Source organism: Dendrobates tinctorius, unplaced genomic scaffold (genome assembly GCF_039654945.1).
Source record: "Dendrobates tinctorius isolate UK_male_01 unplaced genomic scaffold, ASM3965494v1 ptg000129l, whole genome shotgun sequence".
In the NCBI taxonomy this organism is placed as follows: Eukaryota; Metazoa; Chordata; class Amphibia; order Anura; family Dendrobatidae; genus Dendrobates; species Dendrobates tinctorius.
Genome location: NW_027361797.1, coordinates 26098831 through 26126677, shown reverse-complemented (window position 1 = coordinate 26126677; position 27847 = coordinate 26098831). Strand labels below are relative to the sequence as shown.

Here is a 27847-nt window from a genome sequence, read left to right as displayed (position 1 = left end):
TATCCCATATGGTCAATACAGACAGATTAGAAAAAAAATGTTCTACAGATGGGCAGTCTTTTAAGGAAGCCCAGATTTAAAGGGAACCTGTCACCAGGAATAATACTGTTAACCTTTATTCACCCCGCCAGCATTCGGTATTCAGTCATAGGGGCATAAAGTCACCGCTCTGTGTATACAGAGCGTCTGCTGTAACCGTGCCCTTGGCCCTGACTGACACTCCCTCTACTTTGAGGCCGGCTGTCAGTCAGGGGCCAAGGGGGCGGTTACAACAGCCGCTTTGTATAGGCATCGTGACTCAACCAGCGCCATGACTGAATACCGAATGATGGCGGGGACAATAGAAATAATTTTCTAACCGCTGCGTGCAGGCGCCGGACAGCATCATAACGCTGTTAGCCTGCAGATTGACCTCATATCTGCAGGTTAGCAGTGTTACTTCTGTTCCCTTTACAAAAAAAAGTACGCTGGTCACACAACATAGTGAACAGTCATGGATACAATATACGGAATGGTATTATTACACATAGTTTATCCAAGGATTTCCTCTCCGATCCCAGGAAAGATCCCAATTGTCTGAATCTCCCCTTCTAGAACAGATCACAACGCACACATCCAACAGGTTCCCGAATTTGATGAGCAGGGAGTCGTATTGGACGTTGACACTTTCCACCCAGTCACCCGATGTTCTCAATGAATCTATAGACAGCACCGTTCGGTGAGGATTTGCTTGGATACTATTATTGTAAACCATATAGTCATATAGTGGTTTTTGCCCTTTATACTCACTGTTGTAGGGACTAATGTTTTACTTTGTTTTCTTCTGCAAATAATTTTTGAGTGTATTTGAGTGTGAACCTAGGAATTTTAAATGTTATTAACATTGTATGTAAATATTGAACACGTGAATTAATGTGATAGGATAGCCTCCAATCATTAAGGTTGTGATGTCACTATGGATAGTATAAATGTCGGGATGTATTACTCAGTCTGTATGAGCCTGATGAAGGAGCACCGTAACGCCTAGCTTAATAAAACTAATTTTAGTAAGAAAACTCTCCCTACATACTTGGCAGCGCTTTTGGAACCCATTTTTTACTTATAATTTTTATCCTGATTCTTTCAACCTGGCCCTCTTGGTGGAGGTTCAGGGGGCACAGCTGCAGCCAAGGAGGATTAATCCTGTCAACACCAGGATTGCTGCACAACTAATCCATGTGAGTAATAGTCACTCACCTTTACCCAATTTTATCTGCTGATCCACACAAAGAGCACTTTCTATTTGTTTTTATATCACTGTAACCTGAGTAGTGGATCCAAGTAGAATATGGCAGCATGTTGGCTCAGTGGATAGCACTACAGCCTGTCCTGGGTTCAAATCCCACCAAGGACAACATTTGCAAGGAGTTTGTCTGTTCTCCCCATGTTTGCGTGGGTTTCGTCCGGGTACTCCGGTTTCCTCCCACACTCCTAACACATACTGATAGGGATTCTACAGGGTGGGCCATTAAATGGATACACCTAAATGAAATGGGAATGGTTGGTGATATCACCTTCCTGTTCGTGGCACATTAGTATATGGGAGGGGGGAAACTTTTCAAGATGGGTGGTGACCATGGCTGCCATTTTGGATCCAACTTTATTTTTTCCAGTGGGAAGAGGGTCATGTGACACATCAAACTTATTGAGAATTTCACAAGAAAAACAATGGTGTGCTTGGATTTAACGTAACTTTATTCTTTCATGAATTATTTACAAGTTTGTGACCACTTATAAAATGTGTTCAAAGTGCTGCCCATTGTGTTGGATTGTCAATGCAACCCTCTTATCACACTCTTAACACACTGATAGCAACACCGCAGAAGAAATGCTAGTCTAAGAGGGTCAGATTCCTTGTAGGAATGCTCGGACCTGACGCCCATAATGTGGTGGTGCAACATCTTGCTGGAAAAACTCAGGGAACATGCCATCTTCAGTGCATAAAGGGGGAAACGCATCATCATGTAGCAATTTCAGATATCTAGTGGCATTGAGGTTTCCATTGATGAAGAATGGCCCCACTATCTTTGTACCCCCAATACCACACCATACCATCGATTATGGGTGTCAGGTCCGAGCATTCCTACATGAACAGTTTCTTGGACAGTGGATTGGTAGTTGTGGGCCAGTTGGATGGCCACCAAGGTCTCCCGATCTGACCCCCTTAGACTTTTATCTTTGGGGTCATCTGAAGGCAATTGTCTATGCTGTGAAGATACGAGATGGGCAGCATCTGAAACAACGGATACTGGAAGCCTGTGCTAGCATTTCTTCTTTGTGGCCTTTCAGAAGAGGTAACGTGTACACACTGACAGACGTGTGGCACTTAGATTGCACACAGGCGGACGTCCTGTCACTAAGCATGTGACTTATGAAGGTAATTGCTTGCACCAGGCTTCATTGCAAAAGGCCTGAATACATATGCACATGCCAATTTTTAGTTATTTGATCCCATAAATTAAATGTATGCCTATATTTTGCTCACTTCACCAATTTAGATATATTTATTTAATTATTTTACTCATTTATATAGCACCATAAAATTATTGCGATTACATTTTGGGGGATGTGGTGTTAAATTATGTCTGAGTTGCCTTTTTTTCCAATTTTTTTTTTTTTTTTTGTTTTTGTGCTGTTCCAGTGCACTCGAAATAAATAAATGTGTTTAACAAAATGTGTAATTGCAATAATGTTCTGGGAGAAATACTTCATTTTTCTGGAAGAATTTCAAGGGTGCCAAAAAATCTGGCCGTGACTGAATATGTGTGTCTGTTTTCTATACTTTGGTTGCATTTGCCTGATTATACATTGGCCTGATGAATGTCTATAAATCAATATCGCCGCAGATTTAGTCGGCTCTGTTACCAGTTCCCTATGTTGTGGTTCCAAAATATATATAATGCATGCAGAGTCAGCGACTTTCTTGAGTGAGCTATTGAAATGCGATTTCTGGTATTAAAAGGATGTGCCTTTCACCTATACTTATCACAGGGAAAGGCTTACTTTGCTTCAGTCCTTCAGTGCTGTCTTGGATCCAGCTGGACTGAAAATCGCATGGATTCAGTTACATCGTTTTCTAAATGACGCAATGAATCTTCATTAGCTGTAAAACAACGTCAGGGTTAATAAAGAAAGCCTTTTGATCACCGGGCGCTGTTGTGTTCGCAGTGCTCAGCCATGTGTTCTCTCGGAGCACATCACATTGCACACTGCTGACTCCCTGCCAGGTCCCCCATATTTGTCTGGCTTATTTGGGGCACTTTGGCTGCTCTTCGCATCTTCTTCCAGATGGTGGATTTTTCTTCCCTCCAGTCCACCGAGCATTAGTGACCAAGAATGAAAGGTTGCAGACAAGCTCGGATCTGGCTGCTGTTCACAAAGGGATTAATGTTCCACTTTGAAGTAGCAAAAAGAGTAATAATCTGTTTGGAAATGAATAATTTGTGTGTTCTGCAAGTCAAGGTAATGCCACATCGCTCTGTGAAATGTCGATATAAGGATTGTATCATGGGCAGAATAACCAGTGAAAAATGGGTAGCATAAAAGATATATAGATATAAAATATTACTAGGGAAGAACTTAATGACCACTGGGACCCCCCAACTATATCCCGAAAACAGGAGCCGAGGTCGATCATGCGCAAATCCGCTCTCTTCATCTTTCATCCAGCAGAATGTGCCAGATCATGTCAGTCCACATCAAACAAATCCCAGAATCTGTGATTGATACATGAAGCATCACTGATGCCACAATGTGATCTGTGGTCGTCCGTGAAGCTGCCGGATAACCGGCTGCATTGTCTTATGGGGGTTGTTTTCTTTCTAAGGCTGCTTTCACACATCCGGCTTTTTGAATCCGGCACGATGCGGCGAAAAGTGTGAAAACCGGATCCGGAATTGGATCCGGTTTTGGCACATAGAATTTAATAATCGCCGCATCGTGTCGGAAGGACATGCGACGCCTCCGTTTTAAGTCGGAAACGGCAAACCTGCGCCGTCCGGCGTCACCAAAAAACGTTGCCTGCAACTTTTTTTGCAGCGCCGGAACGGCTTTTTCTACAGCGTATGCGCGGACACTGTGAGGTTTAACCCACAAGTGCCCGACGCGCGCGCGTATCTCTCTCTCCCCCCCGCATACCGCCGCCTCTCTCATCCCCGGTGTGGCTCCTTTAAATGCTTTCCAAGCCGGATCAGGTGCCGCATCTGCATCCGGTGTCACCGCTGCAGGCCTGATCCGGCGGTCCGGCTTTCCACCGCACGCCGCCGGAACAAAACCACCGGATGTGTGAAAGCAGCCTAAAAGGCCAAATCGTGTTCTCTAGAGACTAAAGTGACTGCCCCTTGATTTGGCACATATTGATACCTTACTCTAGAAATACTAGATGTGTTTTTTTTTGTTTTTTTTTTACTTAAATGCTTGTGTTTTGGGCTAAAAATCATTTTTTGCTATTTAATTTCATTGATTAAAAAAAGTTGCACCGTTTGTCTTCTGTAGCCTCAGGTAATGTTGCGCATTCAAAAACAAGTAATGCCGCTTTTGTTTCTGAAGGTTTCACGCGACTGTGAATTCATTTTTGGAGAAGCAGAAGCCTGAAGTGGTGGAGCTGCACATTACAATGACCTCGGCCATGCTGGCCATACAAGCATCCATCCTGGACATAATGAACGCTTGTCTGCGGGAGCTGAAACGCTACAATCCCGCGCTCGAGGTGGAAGATCTGTCCCTGGAGAATGCCATTGGCAGAGCCTTTGACAAGGTACCTCTCATATATAATAATTGGGTGCACTAGTATAATAATAATCATATATTCATTGCATATGACTTAATTTGCAGTCCGTGATATTACAGGAAAGCAGAACAATATTGTCAGATAATCTATAGTAGACCAGCTAACAAATTGCATTTTAACACCTTCATGACATTACAATTTTTCCATTTGTTTTTTCCTCCCCTTCTTCCAAGAGCCATAACTTTTTAATTTTTTTTCTGTAAATATAGCCATACAATGGGTTTTTGGGGTTTTTATTTATCATGTTCACTATAAGGTAAAACTGAACTGCCAATATGACTCCCCACGTCGGAACGAGTTCGCCAAAGAAGTATGCTTTTTTTAATTTTTTTTTTTATTTAAGTGGTGAAGAAAAATTCAGATATTTGAAAAATAAAAAATTGCTTTTGTTGCCATTTTCCGAGATCCATAACGAATTCATTTTTTTGGCATGTGGGGCTGTGTGAAGGCTTATTTTTGCGCCCTGAGCTGATGTTTTTACAGATAACATTTGGGTGTAAATACGGTGTCTTGATTGTCTCTTATTGCATTTTATTCCTCCACCCCTGGCTGTTACTCACATGATGGCTGATTAAATCAGCCATCATCTGCCAGGAAAGATGCAGGCTCATCGTGGGAGCCCTCATGAAAGGCAGGGACACTATTATAATAATAATAAATTTTATTTCTATAGCGCCAACATATTCCGCAACACTTTACATTTCAGAGGGGATTTGTACAGACAATAGACATTACAGCATAACAATCATCACATAGATCATAACAGATACCAAGAGGAATGAGGGCCCTGCTCGCAAGCTTACAGTCTATGAGAAAAATAAGGGAGACACGAACGGTGGGTGGTAACAGTTGCCCTGATTGTATGGACCAGCCATAATGTTCAGTGTGTAACAGTACAGACGCAGAGGGCTAATGGATGCATAAAGCATGAGGGAACATGATGCGGGGAACCTGGTTATGGTAAAACTTTTGGCTGTGCCACACAGGGCTAGATTAGGTTAATGTGTTGAGGCGATAGGCCAGTCTGAATAAATGAGTTTTCAGGGCACGCTTAAAATTGTGGGGATTGGGGACTAATCGTATTGACCTGCATTTCAAAGAATTGGCGCAGCACGTGTATAGTCTTGGAGATGGGAGTGGGAGGTTCTGATTATTGAGGATGCTAACCTCAGGTCATCAACAGAACGGAGGGCGCGGGTAGGATGGTATACTGAAACAAGGGAGGAGATGTAGGGTGGTGCTGAGCCATGGAGAGCTTTGTGGGTGAGGGTAATAAGTTTGTACTGGATTCTGGAGTGGATGGGTAGCCAGTGTAATGACTGGCACAAGGTAGAGGCATCAGTGTAACGATTGGCGAGGAATATGATCCTGGCTGCAGCATTCAAGACAGATTGGAGGGGGGAGAGTTTGGTAAGAGGGAGACCGATTAGAAGAGAGTTACAATAGTCGAGACGAGAATGAATAAGAGAAACGGTAAGAGTTTTTGCGGACACTACATATGATGTACATTTATAGGACATTTGATAACTTTCCCAAATTTTGATGAAGACATTTACAGCCCATCCTGCCTTACACTACTGTACCCAATTTACTATATATTTTAGGAGTTTGTCGGTCCATTTTATACCGACTCCACCAAATTGGACACAGACTCTGCGACCCATAAGAAAAGAAAAAAGCACCACTGGAAAAGCGCACACTAGACTCAATGAAAATAAATGTTTATTGATGCAAGAAGAATGTTAAAAACACAATAAAAACATGATGAGCAACCCACAATGATATAATGGTTGAATATAACATGTATAACATATATAGCTGATATAATAATGCATATACAATCAAACCATGAGAGACGTATCTCAGCAACCACCTTTAAGCTAGGCTCATGAGGACCACATAATCCCAATATAACGTGGTGACTGCAAGAAGTAATTCAGTCCACACAATCATATACAATCTCCATTATATAGCATATGGGCCACAATAGGCCACATAGAAAAATGGCCAGAGTCCACCACCAAGTGACCCAAACGCCCCACTAAGCACAATAAGTGGCAAAGCTATAAGGAGATAACAACAAGTGGGTACTCAACCCAAAGCCATACCCTACGCGTGTCGCCACAACCCGTGCGGCTTCATCAGGGGAAGTGATCTGGCTAAAGTCCAAATTGCTTAAATACCTTACTGAGGCCAGGTGAAAGCACTTATGTGCCCTGGGAGGGCCCCCTCCATCCAGAGAACTTATTCAAAGACCGGCATCCCGGTCTCATAGAAAACATGGCCACCACGCATGCGCTATGTAATCCTCATGAGGCTGGTGAATAACCACCAGAGTTCTATTGCGCATGCGTCCAGTGGGACGCATAGACCTCTCCCATGAAACGCAAAACCGGCACACTGCAATGGTTGTGCCACAAATAGATCAATGTGCGGCACTATGAACCATATATCCATAAGCTATACCAGGGAGCAAGGGAACATATAGGGCTACCGAACGCGCAGTGCACACATGGACAAACATGAGACAATACAATATAACAGATACACAAGGGAAGGGGCACACACACATAGAATAAGAGAATTGAAAAAGATAATGATACAAGGATAAAAATGTCACAACCAGAATTGAAAAGAGTACAATAAACCAAGAAATAGAAGGAAGCGGAGGAGGAAAAGAAAAGAAGAGAGAGAAGAGAAAAGATATTATCTCTCCCCTCTCCCACTCCCCTCCCCTCCCCAACCAAGGGGCTAAAAACAGCCCCGACCATACCCAGAATACCGTCATGACCACGGATAGTATTGTACAGTGCCCTAATTAACAAGACCTAATTACATAAGTAATAAGCGTATCCCAGATGACATAGTCACCCAATATGGATAAGGGAAGAAGGATGATGTACTAAAGAAAATGGTCAACTAAGGTTGATACATCAACCAAGGATCACAGAATTCCACCTACACTTTGGCCATTCAAGAGGGCCCATCCATAATCAAGGGATCGGTCCAGAACCCTACATCTGCGACCCAGACTCCACAGCCCTGACATTGGTATCTTTAGCAATATGAGGAAGGTATTTGTGCATTACAAGTCTCCCTGAAGTGAATCTTTTAACCATTCAAATAATTGTGTACATATTCATATCTGTTGTGAAAAATGCAATAGGTTGTTCTCAACACTCGTTAGATCAGTTACTACTAAAGTTGGTGCAAATCAATTTGTATGACCTAATCCATTGGCCATGTAAGCAATCTGTGGCTCTTAACTGATGATACCCGCTATTATTCTTTAGATAAGCCGGCCTGGCTTGGCATTCTTTGTGGCTGTAAAGCAGAAAATACATCCACAGCGCACACTCAATTGTAAGTGACACAGTCCACTAAAATGACCAGAATCCACTGGTCCAAATAAAGTCGCAAACGGAAAATTTATCAACTGCACTCACCAGAGTAGAAAATATATTTTTGCTCCATACGCATAAGGGAGTACTGACCATCAATTTTTCATTTGGATGATCCTTGTGGCATCTTGTCATCATTTGGCATAACATACATCTGACTTCACACCAGGCCGGCTAATCAAAAGAAGAGTAGCGGGAGATAATAGGCAGTTCTTGCTGTTCTCGTCCAGCAGCCGCAGATTACTGATATGGTCAATGCTCCAGATCCTGTGAAACAATTCTTACAAACTCTATTATACATGAAGGCCATTTCATAAAAATCCTGTTGCTATTTGTGGGGAATATTTTGGGTGACGGTACATGTTAATAGTGGTTGATTGGCCAAGAGTTATTTTTCCATCAGCTGTGTAATGGCAATGGCCGGCATGACAAAGGTTACACCTCTCCTTCATTGTAATAGACCTTCAGACACAAAACGGCAAACAAAAAATGACCAATAAGAGTGTCATATACAGGTGGTGAAGTATTACAAAAAAAAAGTGGCAGGGGAGAAATGGACTATTTTATTGCACGCCTAAACACCATGGCTAACTGAAGGCATACATGAGTTTTGAAAGTAAGGAGCTGCCAGACACCTGTCAGAGACTCATCTCTCCTGAAAACAAGAGGATCATAGTGCCTGATCCTTGACATCACCTGTTGGGGGAAGTAAGGGAGCCCCCCATTCTCCAGAAGATATAATTGGTTATCGTCAGAATTTGAATACAACTATGTATTGCTCAAAAAGTTCGCAACTTTTTAGCATTTTGGCCAGCCTCTGCCAGCTCCAACAACATTTTGAAAATTGAGGCGGGTTTAACCAGAAAGTTAAAGAAACAGGAAAGAAGGAGAAGAATCAACGCCTTCAAAATGTGGTACTGGAGATGGATGTCATCAATAGCATGGATGGCAAGAAGAACAAACCAATTTTGGAACAAATCAAGCCAGACATGTCACTCGAAGCAAGGATCACCAAGCTACGACTTGCCTAATTTGGACACATGGCACGAAGAGAGCAATCAGTGAAGGGACATCATGGTCGGAAGAATAGAAAGGAACAAGGCGAAGAGAACGACCAGCAACTCGATGTCTTGATAGAATCAAGATAATGGCTGAGAAGATCCTTTTGGACTTATGTAGGCTTGCACAAGATCGATCTTCCTATAGAGCGTTCATCCTTCAAGTCACCATGGCTCGAGATCAAGCCGGAGGCCGTTAAATAATACAAATAACCAGGAGAGTGTTCAAGGATTGCTGACATATTCATCATAATTTATGCTACAGAATATCCTACTACAGTGCCCTGTTCATCAAGGCTGATGTGCAAAACGCTAGTCTTGATGAATCCAGGCCAAAAAGTGTGCAGTGTAAGGGCTAAACGTTATAGAGCATTAATGCATGTGGTTTTGTTTTATTCTGCTCTAGACAATACGTCATTACCTGGATCCCCTGTGGCATCAACTTGGAGCCAAAACAAAATCTTTGGTTCAAGATTTAAAAATCCTTCGCACGCTGTTACAGTACCTCTCCCAGTACGACTGTGTGACTTTTCTGAACCTATTGGAGTCGATGAGAGCCAGTGAAAAAGCATTCGGACAAAATTCAGGTGCATTCTCATATTAGACAGTTATTGGGTATTACGGTTTCGGGACATCACTTTTTTTTTTTTTTGCATCAATTCATCACTGTTTTCAAGAGGTCTGCTCACTTTCATTGTACATGATTATGTGTTGTTTGCTTCTCTGTCATCTGATGGTCACATAGGTGTCTGGCTCGTTACAAAAATAAACTAACTGTCCTGCATCTGTTTGTCAATCAGACGGCCAGGACAGATTCCTATCATCTGAAAGTAAGCAATACTGAATTATATACAACAATGGCAACACATCAGGAATTTAGAGTAGCAGTAAACATTATTTAAAGCACCACTTCAGCAGGGGTTTTTTCCAGTGCTGGAGTGGCGCTTTAAATGTAAGTTCCCTTGCCCCTGTCACAGGGCTGTAGAAGTCAGTAAGCCAAACCTCTGATTCCTCTATTTCCATGACTCCGACTCCACGACCCTGCCCAGTCATATACTTGCGATCCGGCATCTTCACTGTTTTTCGGCGCCACGCCGGTCTCTTGACGCCAATGTTGCGAGCGCAGCATCTGACTAGCCGGAAATCAGAAGCTAGATCACAATCTCTTAATGTATGTTTCTGAGAGCCAGACCAAAGCTGTCATAGAATTGTATTGAAATGTGATGTCTGCGCCGCTCCATGAAACACTGGAACCTAGGTCACTTTTCACCGGAGACCGATTGGAGCGATGCTGGAAAACGATGAAGGCAGCGCCAGCTGAGTATGAGACGGGGCAGAGAATTTACATTTAAAGGACCACTCCAGCGTTGCTGTAAAATAAAAATAAAAAACATTGGAGTGGTGCTTTAAGAAAATGTAATGTGTGCAATGCATAATCAGCACATGAACAGAAATGTTAGCGAAAATTTGTGTTTTGAAGTTCAGTACATAAGTGTTTTGCAGCATGATAATTCACTTCCAGGTCCTCAGCCTCACGCTGTATTTCCTGCGTAGCGCCACTCTCATCTGGTTCCATGGCAGGGAATACAACGTGATGCTGAGGAGCTATTAGTGCATCGCGAGGCCCCAAGCACATCCAGACACACAGATACTGAGCTTCAAAACATGATTTTTCCCTGCTAGAGCAACACTTTGGCGGTTATCACGTATTCAACTTGCTTATCTTTTAGAAGCTTGTCAGGTTTGCTTTTTAAAGAATATCTGTATATTTATTAGTTGCCTTTATGCGCTTTATATGATGACATTCAGATGTGTGTTTTTTGCTTCCCTTTAAGGCTGGCTGTTTCTCGACTCGAGTACTTCCATGTTTGTTCATGCCCGGGGCCGAGTCTATAGAGTTCCTGACTTAAAATCTACCAAAAAATGTAAAACTGCTGAAACAAATGAGAAACAGGGTAAGAAACAAACATCTTACAATTCTTCTGTGTTCTTTTCAAATGCAAATTTTTCTCTGTTCTGTAACCCCTTCACTGCTGTTATTTTCAGTTTTTGTTTTTTTCCTCCCCTTCTTTCAAGAGCCATAACTTTTTTTTTTTTTTTTCTTCATCAATATAGCATAGTATGAGGGCTTTTTTTGTGGGACGAGTTGTACTTTTGAATGACACAATTTATTTTTACCATATAGTGTACTGAAAAACGAGGAAAAAAAATTCCAAGTGCTTTGAAATTGCAAAAAAAAAGTGCAATTCGACAATAGTTTTGATTTTTTTTATTTACCATGATCACTGTACGGTAAAACTGACCTGGTACTATGACTCCACAGGTAAGTACGAGTACGCAGATTCCAAACTTGTATAGTTTATTTTTTTTATTTAGATGGTAAAAATGTTTTTTTGTTTTTGTAGCCATTTTCCGAGACATCTAATGTTTTCAGGATCTGGGGCTGTGTGAGGGCTTATTTTTTGTGCCCTGAGCTGATGTTTTTATTGATACAATTTTGGGGTAGATACAATGGTCTGATCGACTCTTATTCCATTTTATTGCAGTGTTCCAGCAGCCAAAAAAACGTAATTCTGGCATTTGATTTTTTTTTTCTCGTCAAACCGTTTACCGATCGGATTAAGTATTCTAATTGTGTAATGTTTTTATTTTTTTATTTTTTTTTAATGGGTCAAAAGGGGGTGATTTGAAGTTTTTTATTTATTTTTTTTCTTTTTAAACTTTTTATTTTTTTACGGTCTTCAATAGTCCCCTTCAGATGATCGCAGCTTCAAGTCTACTAGCAGGGTTTCAGCAGGCCGGCATTCACAGAAGGATCGTATTGACAGGCACAGGGGTCATCAGCAGACACCCAGCCGTCATGACAATCCACCAGCGCCCCGAGATGACATGACTGGCATGCCGATGGGTAGGAGGAACGATCATCTCCCCGCTGCCGCGCGTTAAATATCTGTGATCGACAGTGGATTTTAGTTGGTTGACAGCCAACGTCGGAGCTCCACTCCACCAACGGCTGTTAGAGGCACTTGATGGCTGATTAAATCATCAATCAAGTGCAGGGAAAGATTCGGGCTTGGCGTGTGGACCCTATTCAAAGGGACACTACCTACGACTCTCATAGACTTGCATTGTGTTGTGACTTCCGGATCACCCAGCAAACGTTAGAGCGATCCCGCAGGTCACAGTCTGCAGAACAGACAGTGGGTGTTATGCTGCTGGCCACTAGGAGGACACTAAGCAAACTAGAAAAAAAGTTAGCTCCTCCCCTGCAGTATACACTCTCTCGCTGGCTGAGATTTCTCCAGTTCTTGCTTAGTGTCTATAGGAGGCACTTGGGTCTGGTTTCAGACCCCACCGTTTTTATTTGATTTTTGATTTTTCTGTAAATTTTTATTTTTTAATTAACGGAGTGAAGGGGGCGACGGTTCCTTTCTACGGGCCGCTCTCCCCCCGAACCAACAACAGGCAAGCACGCGGAGTATACCTCCCCGTACACTTTCCTGCGATGATTGGGGCTGATTCCTATGGCGATGATCCTTACTGTCTCGGTAATCCACGGTTACGAGGACAGGCGCATGGAGTGCAATGGAGAAGACTGGAACAGCGCTTCCGAATGCCCTGAATCGGCCCCATAGCTCTCCATCCCCCTGCCATAAGGAGGATCGATTGAGCATACCCCTTTAAGAACTCCTCCAGCTCTGCTACATCAGCCCAGGAGGATGAGAAGACCTGCATGGATGGCCTCGGACAGCGCGGCCTGCCGAGCACTGGAGTGGAGGTATGGGGTCGGGTCCTGGCCCCTGGGAGAAGCGCTGACTTAGCGTCAGTGGCGGTGCATCGGCACCCCATCGCGGCCTTTTTCCCCTGCGCTCGGGTAGGCCAAAAATTTAGTCCCCGGCTTTTTCGTCCTACTAGGCCGCAATTTGAATGGCGCTGCCCACGCTAGCGCCACCTCCTCCCCGGCGCTTACTGCGGGTAGGCCAAAAATTTAGTCCCCGGCTTTTCCTGCCTACTAGGCCGCAATATGAATAGCGCCGCCCGCGCTAACGTCGCTGCCCCCCCTCCTCTTGGCGCCTCTCATTCCTTATGAGACGCGCAATTCTAATCTCGGGTGCCATGTCTTTTTACCTCAGCCTACTCTGGACACGAGCTGTGAGGTGGCACTCTGCTGGATACCGGTGACACCACAGGGCCAGCGCTATTCCTCCCCACGGGGACACAGCACAGGACCGTGGGTAAGCTGCATCTGCCCTCAGAGTAAAGCTTAACCCCTTCCCGGCACATTCCCTGCAGCTGCAGACACTCTGCCGTTAACCCTTTCAGGAGCGCTATGTCTCAATCTAAGGAGGCTAAACAGGCTGCTAAGAAGCAAACTGCGTTTTTTACCGTGTGTACCACTTGCAAGTCTGCCTTACACAGTGCACAGACTTAATCCATTATGCACGGTCTGCGACCCTGCCTGCGCTCAATCGCCCCTCGCTGCCGCTGCTGACGGGCCTCATGCGTTTAGTACCCCTGAGTGGGCTGTGTCCCTGTCACAGTGAGTGGAGTCTCTTACCCAGGCTATATTCTCCCTCCTGGAGGACTCTTTAAGTCAGAAAGCGTCCTTACCTCCCGAAGAGGTCTCTGGCGTCGGCCGGGAACCGTCCGCCAGCAGGGGCCGTACTCATTCAAGGGATGGTCGGATCTCTAGAAAGCGTCCCCTAGTCCTGTTCGCGCCTCAGCATCGGCGACTCCTGTCTCTCGCTCTCCCTCTCCTGAGGTTCACAGTGAGCACGACTCTGAATTCGAATCTGACACGTGAGCCCCTCAGAATCCCCCAACTGATCAAGAGTCGCTTGATTCTCTTATAGAATCAGTCAAAAGGATTCTGAAGTTGGATGAGGAAAATATTCCCACTCCAGCACACCCTATCTCATTTAAGAAAACCAAGCATGTGCGCAGGTTATTTAACAGCCATCCGGAGTTTAAGGAAATTGTCCAGAAACACAGGGATCGTCCGCATAAGCGGTTCACGGAGCAAAGTCTACTCAGGCTAAATACCCTTTTGATCCAGACCTAATGAAGGATTGGTTACAGTCCCCTCCGGTGGACCCTCCTGTATCGCGTCTTGCTTCTAAAACGCTCCTATCCGTTTCTGAGGGTTCCTCAGTCAGAAACCCCTCCGGTTGTCAAATTGACTACCTTTCCCGTTCAGTTTTTGAAGCTTTAGGAGCAGCGCTTTTTCCATTTTTCACGATAATTTGGGTCACTAAGGCAATGGCCGCTTGGGCAGAAGTCTTGATTACTTCCTTCCAGGGCACCAATTATCCTCCGGAGGCATCCACTGTCGCCAGGCAGATAATTCACGCAGCGGACTTTGTAGTGGACGCTTCTTTTGATGCCGCCAATTGCGCTGCTCAAACTGCCGCTAATGCGATCTCCATTAAAAGAAGCCCTATGGCTCCGCGACTGGCGGGCGGATGCCACATCTAAAAGATCGTTGACTTTCAAACGGGTCGTCTTTTTGGAGAGAAACTGGACCAGCTCATTTCTGATACTACCGGGGGGAAAAGTAAATTCCTTCCTCAACAATAGGCTGTTCGGCCGTTTCGCAACCAACAGCCGACACGTTTTTCGATCTTTTAGCAACAATTCCGGTTGGTCCTCCTCTACCTTCTCTTCCAGATCAGGTCGGTCCCCGCGCGGAGACAGAGGCTCCCAGGTCTCATACAGACCTAACCGCTCTTGGAAACCCAGGCCTAGGGCTTCTGGATCTAGGGGAGCCAGATCTCATAGATCTACCCAATGACTTGTTGCGGTATCCAGCGGACACCGGCAAAGTAGGCGGTCGCCTTCTTTCCTTCAGCCACACCTGACTCGCGGTCGTCCACAAGAAGTGGGTCAGGGAGCTGGTGTCCTCCGGTTACAAGATAGAATTTTCTTCTCCCCCTCCAACTCGGTTTTTCCTTTTCTCTCCCCCCAAGAAAAAGACAAGAGTCTTCCTTCAGGCTCTGCTAAGGAATGGAGTCATCATTCCGGTCCCTCATCACGAAGGGTTCAAGGGATTTTATTCAAACCTTTTTGTGGTTCCAAAGAAGGACGAGACGATGCGACCCATTCTGGATCTCAAACTGTTAAATCAGTTTGTCAAGGTATGGCGTTCCCGAATGGAATCTGTCCGATCAGTTGTCGCTTCCATGGAAAAAGGAGAGTTCCTAGCATCCATCGACATCAAGGACGCTTACCTTCACATTCCGATCTGCCTGTCCCACCCGCAGTTCCTGCGTTTTGCAATTCACAAAGAACACTTCCAGTTCGTTGTCTTGCACTTCGGACTCGCCACTGCCCCCAGGGTCTTTACCAAGGTCATGGCGGCTGTCATGGCCATTCTCCATTCTTGGGGAGTAGTGGTGTTACCGTATCTGGGCGACCTGCTCATCAAGGGTCTGTCCCTTCCAGCCTGCGAGGAATCTGTGGATATAACAGTAAATACACTTTCTCGCCTGGGGTGGAAGATAAACTTCGAAAAGTCTTTCCCAAAACCAGCTCAGCAGATTTCCTTTTTAGGATTGATCTTGGACGCTTCCCGCGGGTTGGTCATTCTCCCTCCAGAAAAGACCCAAGCCTTACAACAGGCAGCGCGGACTCTTTCCCGTTCAGTTTCTCACTCAATTTCTTTCAGCATGAGAGTTCTCGGAAAGATGGTGGCTGCAATGGAAGCAGTTCCATTTGCACAGTTCCATCTCTGTCCCTTACAACATGCGTTGCTGTTAGCTTGGGACAAAAAACCCTTTCTCCCTGGACCGTCAGATCCTTCTGTCCCTGTGGGTCAGACAAGCCCTCAGGTGGTGGACACTGAGGTCCTCCCTGAATCAAGGGAGGTCTTTTCTCCCAGTAAGATGGTTGGTAGTAACCACCGACACTAGTCTTCTCGGCTGGGGTGCGGTCTCTGGTCACCACACGGCACAGGGTCGTTGGTCAACCCGAGAGTCACGTCTCCCCATCAACATTTTGGAGATACGAGTGATCAGATCAGCTCTACGGAGTTTCCACCATCTCCTCGCAGGTCACCCCATCAGGATCCAATCCGACAACGCCACGGCTGTAGCATATATCAACCGCCAGGGAGGTACCCGGAGCAGGATGGCCATGGACAAAGTGAGTCACATCCTCCATTGGGCAGAGACCAACCATTTGCCCATCTCAGCAATCCACATCCCGGGCATAGAAAATTGGGCGGCAGATTTTCTCAGTCGCCAAGGCATTGCCTTGGGAGAGTGATCTCTTCATCCGGAATTCTTTCAGCAGATTGTCATCATTGGGGGTCTCCGGATGTTGCTCTCATGGCCTCAAGACTAAACAACAAGGTTCCTCGGTTCATTGCACGATCGCGCGATCAATGCGCCATCTGAGCGGACGCCCTAGTTCTGCCATGCCACCGATTCCGGCTCCCGTACATCTTCCCTCCTCTTCCCTTGCTTCCGAGGGTCATCAAGAAGATCAGAGCGGAGGGAGTTCCAGTGATCCTAGTCGCGCCAGATTGGCCTCGCCGAGCATGGTATGCAGAACTAATACAACTAGTCGCCGACGTCCCCTGGCGACTTCCAGATCGCATGGATCTTCTCTCACAGGGCCCGATTTACCCCAGAACTCCGGGGCCCTGTGTTTGACGGCGTGGCCATTGAATCCTGGATTTTAGCACAGGCTGGGTTCTCTCACGACGTGATTTCCACCATGATTAGTGCTAGGAAGCCTGTGTCCATATGCATCTATCACCGCACCTGGAAAACCTTCTTTTCGTGGTGCAAGGATCATGGTCGATCCCCTCTGGTGTTTTCCATTCCGGCCATATTGGAATTCCTTCAATCCGGATTAAAATCAGGCCTCGCGCTTAACTCGTTCAAAGGGCCAAATTTCGGCCTTGTCAGTGCCTTTCCAACGCAAAATTGCCACCAAACTTCAGGTCAAGACGTTCATTCAGGGAGTTTCCCATGTGGCGCCTCCTTATAGAAGGCCATTGGAATCATGGGACCTTAACCTGGTTCTCGGGGCCTTACAGGAGGCTCCTTTCGAACCACTGCAGGATGTGTCACTGACCGTCCTCTCTTGGAAGGTGGTCTTTCTAGTGGCAATTACATCAATCAGACGAGTTTCGGAATTGGCAGCCCTGTCCTGCCGTTCTCCATTCCTGAATTTTCATCAGATCAAGATAGTTCTCAGGATGTCCCCTTCCTTCCTGCCCAAGGTCGTCTCCTCTTTCCATCTCAACGAAGAAATTGTTTTGCCTTCCTTTTGTCCGGCGCCAGTCCATCGCATTGAGAAGGCCCTCCACACCCTGGATCTGGTTAGGGCTCTGAAGACAGTACATCTCGCGGACGGCTCACTTCCGCAAGTCAGATGCCCTGTTCATGCTTCCAGAGGGGCAGAGGAAGGGTTTAGCCGCTTCAAAAGCAACGCTAGCCAGGTGGATTCGCTTGGTGATTCAGGAATCCTACCGTGTCAGGAACGTGCCTGTCCTAGCAGGGATTAAGGTGTGCTCTACCCGCTCAGTGGGTGCCTCGTGGGCCATTCGGCACCAGGTGTCGGCAGAACAGGTCTGCAGGGCTGCGACTTGGTCCAGTCTGCTTACTTTTACAAGACATTACCAAATTCATTCTCATGCCTCTGCGGATGCAGCTCTCGGCAGACGCAGCCTGCAATCGGCAGTACCTCAGTGTTGACTCAGTGGTACATGGGGTATTAGCAGACGTATGCTCCCCACTAAGCGACTGCTTTAGGACGTCCCACTGTCTCTGTATCCCCCCAATGAGGCGTAGGAGAAATAGGGATTTCTGTGTACTCACCGTAAAATCTTTTTCTCCGAGCCAATCATTGGGGGACACAGCACCCACCCTGTTTAGCCTAATGGCTCACTGTAGCATTCTTAGATTTTGACATAATTATGGTTATTGTTGACTGTTTATGCTCCTACTGCTTTTTTCACCGAACTGGAGAAATCTCAGCCAGCGAGAGGGTCTATACTGCAGGGGAGGAGCTAACTTTTTTTTCTGGTTTACTTAGTGTCCTCCTAGTGGCCAGCAGCATAACACCCACTGTCTGTGTCCCCCAATGATTGGCTCGGAGAAAAGGATTTTACGATGAGTACACAAAAATCCCTATTTCAACATTTAAATACATTTTTATTGTTGCTAATTTCCTCTTTAACTTGGGCTGCCATATTATTCTGTGCACCACCTGCAGAGGTGATTGGGGTCTGCTAAGACCAGGCAGCTCCTGCTTCCTCTTGGCACCCAGCGTTCACATGATCACTAGGACAGGAGGAGAAATCGCTGTTATTGCTTCCTAAACTATTTACACAGAGCTTTGATAAGAACCTGTCATCAGGGTTATACATATTAAGTTAAAGGCATTGCCATGATGGCACCGGTATACTGATTTAATATATATTTTAGTGTAGAAATATGTAGCTTGGTTTTTATATAATCGTAATAATTAGACGTTTTGGTCTCTATGCATCGAGGCAGGGCTGTGAGTAGGGTCTTTGGCTCTGCCATGGCCCCTCTGGTGTCTATTCTCTTATTTAAATTCTGCGCCACCGTAGTCGCAAGCGGCACTTGTGCAAATTAATCTATTGATGAGCTTCAATAAAATTGTGTCGGTAACTGCGCATGCGCAGATTGATCTTCTGGCAGTCTTTGAGATTGAGATCTCGGCGAAGTAGTGGTAATTTAAATAAGGAAGAAGATAGACAGCAGACGGTCCATGGCAAGGCCGAAGACCCTACCCACAGTCCTGCCCCAATGCACGGAGACCAAAACTTTCTAATAATGATTTTATTAAAACAAGGGCACGGATTTCTTCGCTGAAAGTATGTATTAAATAAGTATACCAGCGCCATTGTGACAATGCTTTAGTTTAATATGTATAACCCTGATGACTGGTTCTCTTTAACCTTGTATATACAGCATTTGTGAAGGCACAGATGGTAGAAAACCTTCTCTGCAGGGTGTCCGGCTGTGTCAGTCAGTTATGCAAGTGTACAGCTGCAGCATTGATGTTCTAAAACATTATTGGAATATTATCTGTAAACCAGCACAATATTTTAACACGTTGGTCAGTCCGCAAGCTGTTTGAAAGGGTTTTCCAATTTTTAAGAACAGCTGCCAATACTGTAAAATTAAAAAAAAAAAAAAAAAAAAAATCATAACTACTTTACTCCCACCTGTTCTGCTCACCGATGCCTCTGACCCTCTCTGGTCTCATTTTCTCTTTCATTGGGGGCAGTCATGTGACTTCTGCAGTCAATCAGTGCCCATTGATTGCTCGCAGTGGTGATGTTTTATCTAATCCAAAAGAGACGGTCTACTAGAACTTTCTTCTGGCTCAGACGACTTGTGACCGCTGCAGCCAGTCAGTGGCAATTGGTTGGCTGCTTCTGTCATGTACCCAACAGAAAAGGAAGCTGGGAGAAAGCGCCGATTTCTAAAATAAAAAGTTAAGTGTTTACTGAACTGTTTTCTTACCCATTAGAACACATACTTTTTGGTACAAAACATAAATGACTTGTTTGGTCTCACTTATCCTTTTATTTTCTAATTTATTTCATCAGATGGAAAGCGAGAGCTGGTGCTAGAGAGCAACCCCAAGTGGGAAGCTTTGAGTGACGTTCTGAAAGAGATTGAAGAAGAGAACAAGAACAGTGATGCTCTAGGTGGGCCAGGTAAGATCGATGTATGCAAAATCTGATTGTTTAATTTTATGTGCTCTTACCTTGGAATTGGTGAGATACTTGACAAATCTGGAAGAAGCCGACAAGATGTAGGTCATGCCGCAAATATTAAAGTCTGCAACACTATTTCTAATCTGTATGGATTGCAGTAATCTCCACTGCACTCTATTTTAGGTGTGAATGTGGCCTTATATATTTAATTGGGTTTTTTCTTGCCATGTTATTCCCCTTGTGTTCCTCAGTACTACAGGAAACACCTATTGCTTACACTTCACAATCCTTGTGTAAATTTAGGAGTGGGAAACAGAGCACACCATAGGGTGATACTGGGTGGAGGGAGAGTAGGAGAGTACTGGCTTTGTTCACCTGGTGGTGTTGTGACAGACACAACGTCTATGTAGGCATGAAGAAAAATAGCTGCTTCTGCTCCGTGGCACGTGGATGAATCCTCCAGGACATATTGGATCCAGTTGGTTAAACATGTAGGTGGACTGTACTGCTGAAGTAAGTCAATTCTCTAGAAAAGATAATGAGCAAAAGGCTTTTAATTCACATCGCGTTTCAGCACCGTAGCAGCTCCTTTTTCAAGTGGAAAAGAAAAAAACAAAACAAAACAAATGTCACAATCCTTACCACATTCATTTGCTGGTCTCCAATTCTGAACCAAGATGTCTCACTCTAGTTTATATTATCCAGAACCATGCGTGATCAGACAAAAAGGTGAAACTTAACTTAGGTAAAAGCCTCGATCGAACGGGATATTGTACCAAAATTATGCCTGTCATTTATTTGACAAAACCTTGGCCTAAATGCGGAAGCAGTGTGTGAAAAATTAAGTACTCCCTTGGAATTAATGTGAACCTGACATCAGAAAATTGCCTGTTGCTAATCCCAGGTAAGACTGCAATGCTGGTGGGTATGGACCCACTGCACCACGGGCCGGAATTACCCAGGAGAGGCATAACTAAGTGACTACCTGCTTTTTGCTAGGGCCTCAAGGGGGGTGAGGTTAGGCTTGGCTGCAGTTACTCACCAGGTGTCCACTCTAGGGCACTCCCCAGGTCTGCGGCACCTGACTGGAGGGTCAATGGCACGCATACGTGGTACAGAAAGGCAATGACTAAACATGGTCAGACGGACCGAGTTCAGGAGTGCAGAGGTCAAGCAGGACAAGACTACTAACTAGGTCGGCAACAGGCAGCGAAATACAGAAGATGGCATACATATGAACAAACTGGGTAGGAACCACATGTTAGGGCAAGGAGTGGTGGGAAGAGCTGCCTTCTATAGAGTCTGCTCGCTTGGCATAGGCCGGGGAGCCAGATCTCTGCAGGACCCAGCAGAGTTAAATTCCTGCAGAGACAGGCCATGCCACCCTAAGGCCAGATGGAACCACCATGCTTTAGTACCAGTGCACAGGAGTACAGCAGGAAATACACCTCAGCGAACCGACCTGATGCTAGGAGATGCCGCATGGTGACCATGGTGAGTGGGGTGACGTTGAGAAGGCATTCGGCTTATCACCATGACAAAGACATCAGCGAATATCTCGGAGAAGCAATTGTTGCTGACCATCAGTCTAGATAGGGTTATAAGGCCATTTCCAAACAATTTGGAGCTCATAATTCTACAGTGAGAAAGATTATTCACAAGTATAAAACATTCAAGACAGTTGATAATCTTCCCAGGAGTGGATATGCCAGCAAATTCACCCCAAGGTCAAACTGTGCAAAGCTCAGAGTAATTGCAAAAAAAAACCACAAGAACTACAGCTCAGACTTTTTAGAATCTTATATAAACTATAATTATGGGCATACAGGTTTTAGACTGCTTATAAGTCCCGTTATAAGTCGTACCTGTATGCCTCATATCAGATGCCTTATTGTTGATAAATCATCTTTTCACTTTATCTAAATGACCTCTTCCAGGCTATGGCGATGACGCTGCCGGGAAGATATCTCTGCCTCCAGAGCTTATTCTACATGAAGTGGAAGTTACCAGTGGGGATGTGTGATGGCTGCTGTCTGCTCTCCTGATTTCACTACAGTGCTGTGTGTAATTATACCTGCCACATCTGCAGGTTCCTCTCAGCTCCAGCTTGCATCTGCTCGCAGCAGCTCATTCCTCAGTGACCAGCGGTGACGTTATCGACATTACTTTCGGTCACTGAGGCTGCGTTCCCAACTGGTCCACTGAACTGCTGGGACCTCTGTGAGATCATTGCTAGCACAATGAGGAAAAAGTCTTACATTGCAGCGATGAGCTCACCTCAGTTCACTGGGAGAAATTTTGCATTGATGACTTCAATAATGTAACAGCTGGTCACTGATGCTGCGCTCGCAGCAGCTCATTCCTCAGTGGTTCTCTGCCTGGATGGTCATATTTTGGCACCGTCCAGGTTGAAAACTTCATCCCCAGGCATGGATAGTGTGGTGGACAGGTGAGGAATATTATTTTTTATTTTTGTTTTTATTACAGGAGATGAGGGCTTCAATGGAATGGGCGTTTGGTTGGAGTACAACTGTCTGTCTGTTATTTTTAAATAAAAAGGAAAAGTGTGATTTTTTCTTTCAAATAAAATATTTTATTCTGGATGTATATTTATTTACAATATAGCTATAGGATTAGTAATGGAGAGGCATCTTATAGACGCTTCTCCTTTACTAATCAGTGGTCTTGATATCATCAGACAATACAAAGGTGACAACAATGCCACAAATATGAACCCCACCTGCCCACCCACAAGTGGGAAGAGCTGGGCAAAGCACCCGAATTGGCACACCTAATAGATGCGCCTTTTCTGGGATACTGTGGGCTGCTATTTTTAGGCTGGGGAGGCAATATGCATGGCCCCTTACCAGCCTGAGAATACCATCTCCCAGATGTCTGCTTTAGCTTGGTTGGTTATCAAAAATGGGGAGGGGGACCCCCACTTTTTTTTTTTTTTTTTTTATGTTTTTAAATTTTTTAAAAAAAGGCATGAGGACACCTCTATTCATGATTAACAACCTTGCTAAAGCTGACAGCTGAGGGTAGCAGTCTGCAGCTGTCAGTTTTGCCTGGCTGGTGATCAAAAATACAGGGGAACCCATGCAGGTTTTTTTTTTTTTTTTTTAAATATTTAGCGCATAGGCTGGCTGATAAATACTCCCATAAGCTGCTGTTGGTTATTGGTAGCAGCAGGTGTAGGCTGATGGGAACTCTAGTCCCGTCATGCCAGTGACAAGAGCTAAACCCTTTACCTCCGATGACTGTGAGCCTGCAGCTGTGATTTGACAGCGTGGGGACAGCTGCTGTCTAACCGGCGGTAATGATTTTACCCCCAGTCAGGAGCAATGTTTGCCGTGCTGTCATGCACATGACAGCGTGGCAAACACTGCATGTTCGGGCCCCCCATTCAAGTGATTGGGTTCCAGGTACTGTTCTGGTACCTGAACCTGAAATTTTTTATTTTTTAACTGTTCAGTGGAACTCGCAGGACCTGAGCATGCAGGGGTCCACCCATGTTTGCTCAAAAATATTCTAGGACTATCTGAAATGTGAAGCTATCTATCCAAAAGTAAAGCTCAGAACGGGTCATGCAACAGAACAATGATCCCAAGTGTGTGTGTGAATGTAAATATATATTTGATTACATACACACATGGACTTGGATTCATCTTGTCATTGTTCTGTTGCATGACCCATTCTGTGCAATGCTTTATATATCTCAGTCATGGCCAAAAGTGTTAGTACCCTTGAAATTGTTCCCGAAAATACAGTATTTCTCCCAGAAAATTATTGCAATTACACATTTGTTATACACATTTATTTCCTTTGTGTGTATAGGAACAATACAAAAAAACTGAGAAAAAAAGGTAAATTGGACCTAATTTCACACAAAACCCCAAAAAGGGCCAGACAAAATAGTTGGTACACTCAACTTAATATTTGGTTGCATACACTTTGGAATAAATGACTGCAATCAGTCGCTTCGTATAACAATCAACAAGTTTCTTACACCTCTCATCTGGAATTTTTACCACTCTTTTGCAAACTGCTCCAGGTCTGTCCTATTTGAAGGCGCCTTCTCCCAACAGCACTTGTAAGATCTGTCACCAGGTGTTCAATGGGATTTAGATACGGACTTATTGTTGATCACTTCGAAACTCGCCAGTGATTTTGTTTCCATCCATTTCTGGGTGCTTCTTGAAGTATGTTTGGGGTCATTATCCTGCTGGAAGACCCATGACCTAGGATGCAAACCCAGCTGTCTCACACTGAGCGCTACCGTGCGACCCAAAATTTTTTGGTAATCTTCAAATTTCATGAGGCATTGCACACAGTCAAAGCACTTAGTGCCAGAGGCAGGAAAACAACCCCAATCATGTTCGAATCTCCACCATATATGACTGTACGTACTGTGTTCTTTTCTTTCTAGGCCTCATTCTGTTTTCGGTAAACTGTAGAATAATGTGCTTCACCAAAAAGCTCTATATTGGTCTCCTCTATCCACAGGACACGTTCCCTGAAAGATTTTGGCATATTCAAGTGTATTTTGGCAAACTGCAGTATAGCTATTTCATGTCTGTCAGGAGTGGGGTTCTCTTGGTCTGCTGCCATAGCGTTTCATTTCATTCAAATGTTGACAGTTCCCTCTGACACTCATGCACCCTGGGCTGCTCATCCACCATCTTGACTATCCTGCTTTGCGACCTTTCATCAATATTTCTCTACTGTCAGCGACCAGGGTGCTTAGCTACAGTGTCTTGGGTTGTAGCTTCTTGATTATAGAATCATAGAGTTGAAAGGGACCTCCTGGGCCATCTGGTCCAACCCCTTGCTCTGGGGTGTAATTCATCTGGATCTGGAGACTTGAATTCATTTAGGTTAGGTAAGTGTTTCCTCACTAGCTTTCTGTCTATAGATATGTAGATACCTTACCTTTGACTCTGCAAAAACTCTTACTGTTTCTCTTATTCATTCTCGTCTCGACTATTGTAACTCTCTTCTAATCGGTCTCCCTCTTACCAAACTCTCCCCCCTCCAATCTGTCTTGAATGCTGCAGCCAGGATCATATTCCTCACCAATCGTTACACTGATGCCTCTACCTTGTGCCAGTCATTACACTGGCTACCCATCCACTCCAGAATTCAGTATAAACCTATTACCCTCACTCACAAAGCCCTCCATGGCTCAGCACCACCCTACATCTCCTCCCTTGTTTCAGTATACCACCCTACCCGCGCCCTCCGTTCTGCTGATGACCTGAGATTAGCATCCTCAATAGTCAGAACCTCCCACTCCCGTCTCCAAGACTTTACACGTGCCGCACCAATTCTTTGGAATGCACTTCCCAGGTCAATACGATTAGTCCCCAATCCCCACAATTTTAAGCGTGTCCTGAAAACGCATTTATTCAGACTGGCCTACCACCCCAACACATTAACCTAATCTATCCCTGTGTGGCAGAGCCAAAAGTTTTACCATAACCAGGTTCCCCGCATCATGTTCCCACATGCTTTATGCCTCCATTAGCCCTCTGTGTCTGTACTGTTACACACTTAACATTATGACTGGTCCATACAATCAGGGTAACTGTTACCACCCACCTTTCGTGTCTCCCTGTTTCCTCATAGACTGTAAGCTTGCGAGCAGGGCCCTCTTTCCTCTTGGTATGTGTTATAATCTACTGTATGTGATTATTGTTATGCTGTAATGTCTATTGTCTGTACAAATCCCCTCTGAAATGTAAAGTGCTGCGGAATATGTCGGCGCTATAAAAATAAAATTTATTATTATTATATGTTGCTCTCCTTGGACAAAGGAACATCAAGGTCTCTGGAGATGAACTTGATAACCAGAATTGTTGAAATATATCAACAATCGCAAGGTTGCAAGTCCTCAGACAGTTTTCTTCTCTGTTCTCTATGCTTAGTGAGGCACACAATGCAAAGATTGAGTCAACTTCTCATTTATCTGGTTTCATGTGTGATTCTCATATTACCCACGCTTTGTTATTCGCCACAGGTGAGTTTGAATGAGAATCACATGCATGAAAGAAAGTTGTTTGCTCACAATGTTGGAAATTTGGCAACAATTTTGTTCTGCCCATTTTTGGGCTTTGTGTGAAAATATGTCCATTTTGCCTCCTTTTTCTCTGTCTTTCTACTTTTCCAATACACACAAAGGAAATAAAAAATTGATGAATAATGAGAAATATCCAGCACAGTTATCTGAAAGAAACCCTCAATTCCAGCACATGTGGCTTCATATCCGTAATTTGGAAAAAAACGCCTTGATTCCCTACAGAACGGGTGCTCAACCCCATGTCAGGAAAACATGAAATATAATGAAAAAAGAAGAAAATAGGGTGACACTCACCGTTCACTTGTAACACTTTTCTTTATTTCATAAAATGAAGCATAGGCATCGGCACAGGATCAATGTAAAGAAGACGGACAACAGCTGTTTCGCGCACACTGCGCTTCAACAGGTCCTAACGTGTAATTTTCTGGGAGAAATAATTGATTTTCTGGAACAATTTCAAGGGTGCCAAAACTTTTGACTAATATATATATATATATATATAATTATATTGGAGGCCCGATGCTATCGCATTGGGAGGGCAGTAATGTCACGATGGGGGCAGGCTTTGCAGCGTTGAGAATCCCCCCCCCCCCATGTGCTCACCCACCTATCCACTATCTTTCCCCATGTGCTGACTTCTCTCGTCTGTGCTCTCTTCTTTGACCTGTCTACGCCATGTGCTATCCCCCCTTGTCTGCTGTCTTTCTCCTTCCTGTGTTGTGCTATCCCCCTTGTCTGCTGTCTCCTCCCTGTGCTCGGTCTCTCCTGTGTCTGTCCATATACAAAACATACCACAGCTCCTGGACAGGGGAGGAAGCAAAAGAAAATACTGACATTACAGCAGGAGGTCGCAGAGGATACATTTTGTGAGGTAAAATATTGTTTAAAAACAGTCAGTGAAATATTTTACCTCACAAAATGAATCCTCTGTGATCTCCTGCTGTAATGTCAGTATTGTCTTTTGCTTCCTCCCCTGCCCAGGAGATGTGGAATGCTATGTACACGGTCAGACACAGACAGTTTTTCAAATGAACTTTTGTTCGTGGGGAAAAACCCCTTTAATGTTAGCGGCTTCCTCTGCCTGTAGACATGTCGCGCATCTGCCGCCGGGATCAGCCGAATGATTCACTGCGCCTGCGCGGAATTCGCACAGGCACAGTGTGACTGTGTTCCGCTGGTGGTACCACGCAAGAGGCTGCTTGTGAGTGTGGTGCGACGGTGTTCTGCTGGTGGTACCACGCAATAGGTTGGTACCAGCAGCAGTTTCCATATTGAGACACCCATCAAATTCTGCATTTTGTACAACGAAAAAGGATTAAACTATTCTTGAAGTGTTTCCATTTTTCATCTAACTCTATTTCCACTAGACTGACTCCTGTAATCTGAAGCCACAAATCTTAGTTTGATGAACATAATTTACTGTTAAATTCTGAAAACGTTCCTACACAATTTTATTTTCTATTTTCACTGCAGTTTCCTTCTTAACTGAATTTTCTCTTCTGACTTCTGGCACCAGGACTGTTAAATGAGATGTTATATTTTTAGCATTAACCTGACAGATTGGTATGAAGTGCAAGATCGCATATCTGCTTTCTTCTGGAATGTTTTCACACGGAGCATTGCATTATTTGTTTAAATATCTGTAATCAAGATCAATCCCATTAAACCAGATTGAGACTAGGACTGTGTTTATGTAATCAGGTGCTCGACCTCTGAGCGGTCTTAGAGATTATAGCTGACGTGTATGGTAATTTTGGACCTCAGATTTTGTTGCAGAAA

The 27847-nt window shown here is 44.6% G+C and overlaps 1 protein-coding gene across 2 annotated transcripts in view; it reads left to right on the top strand.

Moving 5' to 3' along the window:
* The window catches only part of ERCC4 (ERCC excision repair 4, endonuclease catalytic subunit), a 62136-nt gene that overhangs the window by 19680 nt on the left and 14609 nt on the right, over window positions 1-27847 (top strand). For both annotated transcript variants that reach the window (XM_073542888.1, XM_073542889.1), the window contains exons 4-7: window positions 4588-4795; window positions 9694-9874; window positions 11123-11242; window positions 19879-19989. In XM_073542888.1, coding sequence (XP_073398989.1) covers window positions 4588-4795; window positions 9694-9874; window positions 11123-11242; window positions 19879-19989 — 620 coding nt within the window. The remainder of the gene's footprint in view (window positions 1-4587; window positions 4796-9693; window positions 9875-11122; window positions 11243-19878; window positions 19990-27847) is intronic.